Below are 7,140 nucleotides of genomic sequence, written 5' to 3' on the forward strand. Positions count from 1 at the left end.
TTCAAAAGAATACAGGTCAACCTGGTGGACATTTAAAACCCCAAGACGGTCAAAGCACACGTTTACAAGAACTATCACTAATGAATAGTACATATTTCGGTAATATCCACTATGATATTCACTTAGACATGAAACTAGACTACACGATTAGCCGAATTTTTCAAGAAATGTCACTCTCTGAATTAGAAACACTACACCAACTATGCGAATTAGAAAGAACACAAATATTACAATCACTTGAACTAGCAGTATTAAAAATACCCTACGCAGGATATTTACTATCAGGAAATAGATCAAATTTTTTAGACTATGAAGGAAACATCTTATGGTTTTATACTTGTACTAAAAAAGTATCACCATTATACGTTTTTGAAGACAAACGATGCTATAAAAGAATCCCTATCTTTTATAAGAACAAAGTACATTTCGTTGACACGCTTTCACGAAGAACCTATTTCTGGGATACCGCAGTCCCGTGTGGATCAAAAAATAGCCACAATGTAGTACAACTAAACCCTGATGAAGATAAATATTACCTTCTCACCCCATATCCCACATTAATGCAGCCACTCAAAAAATTTTCACCAGAAAGCATTCGCGCTATCGCTCGAAACCCAAACATAGACTTACAATCAATAGGAATATACTCAAAATCAGATATTCAACATCACATTCGAACACAACAATTCCAAGAATTATTAACACAAATGGACACAATACAAAGACAATCAATTGACCAAAACTTACGCAAACTTGCCGAAACCGCAGGATTTGCAGACATCTATACGCAAGACTATAGCGGATATTTTAAAGACATTAAAGATTATATATATCTAAACGGTGAAAAATACCGTCCCCAAGATATATCACCTATCAATATTTTTAGCTTTGTTACACTCAAGAACGAAATTCTTGATTTTCTAGGATGGCCCTACTACATCTTAGAAAAATTGACTATTTTATACGCAATGTTTAACTTTATTGGATTTCTTTTCTCACTTTTAAAAGGAATCTATAACACATGTGCTATACACACACAAGTAAACAGACAAGCAAGTGTACTCTTTGCAGGATTTTTTGGAATCTTTTCTACATCTATAAACAAAATTCTTCTAGACGCACAAATAAAAGAATACAATACAAAAATAGCAACACGACAGAACACATATGACGAAGAACATAACAATGTAGACACAACGCCAACAGCACCACAGTTACCACCCTTACCACATAACCATCCACTATCCCTAGTCCCACGAAATTTTCGAAATTTAGCAATTACACATAATCCAAATTTTCGACCAGCCATATCACAAAGTCCCATCCAACATATAATGACACACCAATCACAAGATGATAGTACTTATGAACAAATTATTGAACAACCCCATACCACCACTTTTCAGTCTCAAAATAATAATTTTTTTAGCCCACGATGAGCCGACAACTTGGATCCCTACACCGTTCAAATTCCCACCCAACCAACCTTACTACTCCCATTACAAAAATACCACTTTTTGCTTTCCCGCCACCCGATTTCCCAACCAGTAATGTAACATCCGGCATGAATTCCGATACTAATTCACACATCTCAGTTTTATACTCCACCTCACAACTCAATAACCCGAATATTGAAACCCCCGATGAATTTGCCGACTCTGAACCATCTCCATCTAATCATTTTCACACCAATTTCTTAAATTTTTCCCAACCCCCTTTTCAACCCATACTACCAAATAACCCTGACCCAATCAATTCTACACCCTCTTATGCTTCCCAAGTCACTCCAACCTACTCCTCACTTCACTCAGACCAATCATCTCATTCTCCAGACACCCCCCGAATCTCCCCAGAATTAGATAATTTCATTACCCTACAACAACAACCCTACCACATTGACACCCCAACCATAAACCAAATCTCATCCACAATAGACTCATCCAACCCTCCTACCCCTACACCCTCTTCATTTTATACCGAATCATTAGCACCATCATCCACATCTACCGAATCTTCACTCAGCACTAATAGAGCTTACCGCACTTTTAAAAGAAAGTTCCCCAACCATCCTTTCCCAGCAAAACCAGGAACAGCCCGTGAATATATAAATCACCCAAATCACACTAACACAAAAGAATTTTTAGCTATCACCTTACCCTCATTTCCACAATACACCTTAAACACCCCTCACGACACTAAAGAAACACGCAGCTTTGTAGACGAATACGTTTTAATGCCTACCCTTCCTTGGACCTCATATTATCATTTTACTAATCCCCTTTGCTTACCTTTATCTAACACTCACATCGATATAGAACAAAATAAGGACATGCTATACCGACTCACTACACCACTAACACCTAGACAATTTACTTACATTGGATATAAAAAATCACTAAAAACACACACTGCACCCCGAGCTAATGAATATACACTAGAATATTACGATCATAACATCATCAGAACTAACCAAGATCAATTCTTAGACGACGATCGCTTCGCTAATCCACAAATCACCGAGAAATTTTTCATTAAGACACCATATGTATTTACACTAAATATCTTCGATCGCAAGTTTGACCACATTATTTCAGAAGCACTAACAGACACACAAGCCTACGAAAGTTTTAAAGAACGCTTCCAAACATTTTCACTAACCTTTCATTTCCTTGCACCACATGAAAGAGATTTGCACTGCTCACACGATATTATGTTGCGTACTAAACAAACACACACATATATTTATTATCGTTTCATCCAAAATCACTTTGACCTACACACTCCCTCCAGACAACCACACCATCGTTTTCAATTCATCAATTCCAAATACACCCCACCATTCTTTCTTAACTTCACATATTGCATTAAAGATACTAACCTTCATGGTATTCTTCGAAATTATGATCCCATAACCTAAATGTATATTTTTGGTCCCATCACCAAGACCTTCAACGCAGAAGAATCCCGACCCTTCCTTATCCCACACGAGTTTGTACAACCTATAGAAATCCCCATTTTAGAATTCATCCATAACACTAAATTCAATCACAAATTATATAATCTAATCCAAAACACACCTTATGAATTTGCAGTTGGCACTGAAGAACTAACCACCATTAAAGCACTTCAATTGCTTTGGCCACTGCTTCAAACTAAAAATATCATCCGCATCTTAGCTAAACTACTAACAACTTCCGATCTCATCCACGACATCTTCCCCCACGGTTTCTTCCCCGACGACTAACAGGTAAGTATGAATTATACATATTACTAACTAATTAAAATATTAGAAACTCACCATTCTTTATCCATGTTTTCTTTAGAACTTTAGCCTTCATCCAACGATCATCTGGAAAATTCACAAAAGACAAATAAAAAGTAGCAAACTTCTTCAAAAACTGTTTAAAACCCTATTAAATTTTTGCACCAACAGTTAAATAAATATAATACCAATGCAGTAAATTAATTTATAAATTTTTTCCCAAATGCAGTAAATCTACTAATGATGAAAATTTGTAGCTTAATTTTCCCCAACAACTAGCAGTAAAATTGAAACTCTATGTAGTAAATTAATAAGGATCAAATGCAGTACTAACCTTTTGATATTTCCATTCATTCGCACAAACATTCTATCCACACTCGCACAGCTCGCCCACGAAGAATTGTTTAAAATAATGAATTTCAGTTTCAAGCTTTCACACTCAACAACTCTAACACACGATAACAAGTTTCAAACGTTCCTTTAACCCGGTTGGAAAGGAATTATATACTAAACAAAACTAACCAATGCAGCTTACTAAACACCACAACACATAGAATAACAGCATGATTAAGAAAAGAAAACCAAACGGTACCCAAACCGGATTAACCCAGTTTAAAACTGGATAATTTATTCTTTTGAAGACTATTATAAAGTCTAAGAAAGAAATAAAAAAACACAAAAAAGTCGAAAGACAAACCCATACCACAAACAATTTGATTTTTGAAAAAAAGGACACAACCAACAAAACATAAGAGAAACCACAACAAACCCAACATAAAACGTTGTCACATAACAGGACCTCTCACAAAAACCGCATGCAATCATACTCCCACTCCTGGCCTAACCCACCAGAAGAGGACGTCCTGAGCATGCTCTATAGCCGGCCTAACCCACCGTGCTACATCCACGCTTTGTGACCACACTCCTATTTTTAATAAGAGCTACTCAAGGGTGAGTAACTCTTCAAAATAACTGAACTAAAACAAAAAGCTTTTGTGAAAACAACTAACTAAAATCATAATTAAAAAATATTAAACTAATAAAAGTTTTATAAAATGTAAATTACATTATGCAATACATAGATCAGAATACAACACCAAGGACGAACATCCAACGACAAAACGACCCCACTACACTCGAGAAAGAATGGCCAACTACAATCAATATGCCGCTCACAATCACAACTCAAAGGATTTAGAGTACGACTTGACTTCGCAGAAAAGGACTTCATTGAACTAGAACAATGACCACCTCGATGTTCAAGTATACGTACAGATCCGAGTAACCAGGCATCCCCTCCACGCACAATCTCCACGCCATTCCTAGACAAGATCAAAACACAAAGAAGTTCTCATCAAATGAAACAGAAAAACCTGACATAGCCAACCATTCTGAAATCAGATTTGAGTTTGTTGCAAAGACCCAGTCGTTGTCATAAGATGACACAACGATCGAACCTGGAACTTCTCCAACAAGAGAACCCAGAAGAAATATGATGTTCGCCAAATATCAACGTCCATCATCCATCCTTCGAATTGCAGAAAAACTATTCTAAAAAACTCTGTAAAACCCGGATGGGTGGAACCTGATCTAAACTTCATTTTATGATTGGATAAATTAGATATTTTACCAATGTAAAGTATTTAATATTAACCAATCATGATCCATCTAACTAACAACCCACTTATTTGTAAGTGCTGAAATTACTTGTAATTTCAGCAACAGAGAGATTTGAATTTAACTTAGAAATTAGTTGACTCTCCAAGAAGACTTCAGCAACCGCAATAAACCAGTATACCCTAGATCTATTGAGCCTAGCAGAGACTAGTTAAACAACCTGAGACTAGATAAGTATAAGAGTAAGATTAGGATCGGTATTAGACTAAGAAGTTGCACGAATCTATCCGGCCGAAAATAAGATAGCGTGACGAGCAGACGGTGTACCCTATCCGAAATTACTCTATGAGTTATACCCATCGGTCTTAACTCAGTAGTCCTGGATATACTAATATTGGATTTTTTTCCTTTTCTCTTAATAAAATTTTTCAAAAACTCTGAAGTTTCTTCTTTTTTTGTATGACTTGTTTTTTCTATGCCTTGATCAATGTCTGGTAATTTAAAAGTTCAAATTCTATAAATAATCATCTTTGAAATTTTTTGACAAATTTAAAAATTCGTTACTTTCGTTATATTATTTGTGTGAGACAAAATTAAAGCATTTCAGGCTAATTCCAATGCATTTTAAATGCGATACGGCTAAACCATTGGTTACTTCGTTTGAGTAACTAAGGTTGAGGTCATTTGTGTTCGGTTACGAACACAACCAAAAAATTTTGAGAAATTAAAATGTAAAAAATCAATATTTTTGGTTTATGGAAAAATGCTAGTCATACAATTTCCATATTTGAAAAATACAAATCATAGACCTTTCATGCAATTTTCTGTACGTATGGAATTGTATGACAAGCTTTTTTCTATATATGGAAATTGTGTGACTAGCCTTTTTGGTCAACCCGGGTTGGCAATAGTGTGTGTGTGTGTGTGTGTGTGTGACTTACAGAGGAGTGTGAACACATCCTGGTCCATGAGGGGCAGGAAGGACCAGTTGTCGCTGTGGGCCAGTTTGAGTTTGTCGTGCTGGACGGAGTTGCAGAGGATGAGGTCGGGGTATCTGGTGCCCTCCTGGGTGGAGTAATAGTACATGGTGCTGGTGGGGCGCTGGTTGTACTCGAGGAAGTTGTTGAGGGTGAAGCGGGCGAACTGCCAGAGGATGCAGAGGGAACAGACCAGACGGAGAACTGTGAGCACACACAGACTCCTCTTCTGCGCAGAAGAGTGCTCCTTCCACATCATCCCCCTCCGCCCACCAAACAGAGTCTCCTTCATGCACAACTCACACCAACAGAACAGAACAGACCAACTACACACTCCTCTTTAGGATGGATCAGCAAAAAGAATATCGATAAGCTAACAAATTCAACCAAGTTTGTGAACGAACTCTACAATAGACAGCCTTTTCAAAATAATTAAACACATTAAGAAAACTTCTGCCTTTCAAACCTTCTGCTCTGTTCAATAAAAGCTTCCAATTGAAAGTTTTGGAAATTAAATTCACATGTTTGCTCTGTGGCAAACTGATTTTTTCCAAAGATTTCTGAAGAAAAGTTTGAAAGTAAAATGAATAAAGTTGGGCGGGAACAACCAAAAACCAAATGCTTCAAAATAGTTACATACTCAAGTACCACCAATTGGACTAACTAACGAGACGATTCGACATAATTACCAACTGTTGGTTAGTTTTACACAGTAAAGTTTTTTTCATGTGAAAGTGTACGCCATTTTTTGAAAGGAAACTTTTAGTTCATTGAAACCAATAAGTTAAAATGAAGTGTACGAGTCGCTAAAACAAGCAGTCGGGCAAAATAAAATATTTCAAAAAAAACAGCAATTCAAATGAGAAGATATCGTAAATGGGAAGTTCCGTAATGGGAAATTTTGTTTTCACACTTAGGAGTTTTAATAAGAGGCTGCATGTGCTACTTAAAAAGTAAGAATTTCTAGTTTAGACTATAAATATTAAGTAGAGCAGACAGGAGACTAAATTGTTTATCAAACAGTGACCCATTTAATTTATGTCAAAAATCTGAAACAAGTGTAGCTCGAAATTTAGTCTGTTTAGAACAAGGAAATAAAAGTTTGAAGTAAGCAAGGGATTTTATTTCAACCAATCGGTCGATATTTCATTTTTTAGCTCCACGCACACCATCGCCGTTATATATTTTTTAAACCATCATGTGTAGGCTTGTTTGCTCTAATTTTTAAAAAGACTTAAAGAGCAGCTATTAAGCCAGAGTTGTAATGATGTTTCCGCACAAAAC

At 36.3% G+C, this 7,140-nt stretch overlaps 1 protein-coding gene across 1 annotated transcript in view; it reads right to left on the reverse strand.

Moving 5' to 3' along the window:
• Nucleotides 1-6,925, reverse strand: part of LOC134856262 (uncharacterized) — a 197,349-nt gene extending 190,424 nt beyond the window's left edge. The window contains exon 1 of the mRNA XM_063872897.1: nt 5,821-6,925. Coding sequence (XP_063728967.1) covers nt 5,821-6,148 — 328 coding nt within the window. The 5' untranslated portion in view covers nt 6,149-6,925. The remainder of the gene's footprint in view (nt 1-5,820) is intronic.
• Between the last annotated feature and the right edge of the window lie 215 nt (nt 6,926-7,140).

This window comes from Symsagittifera roscoffensis, chromosome 1 (assembly GCF_963678635.1).
Source record: "Symsagittifera roscoffensis chromosome 1, txSymRosc1.1, whole genome shotgun sequence".
Taxonomy (NCBI): domain Eukaryota; kingdom Metazoa; phylum Xenacoelomorpha; order Acoela; family Convolutidae; genus Symsagittifera; species Symsagittifera roscoffensis.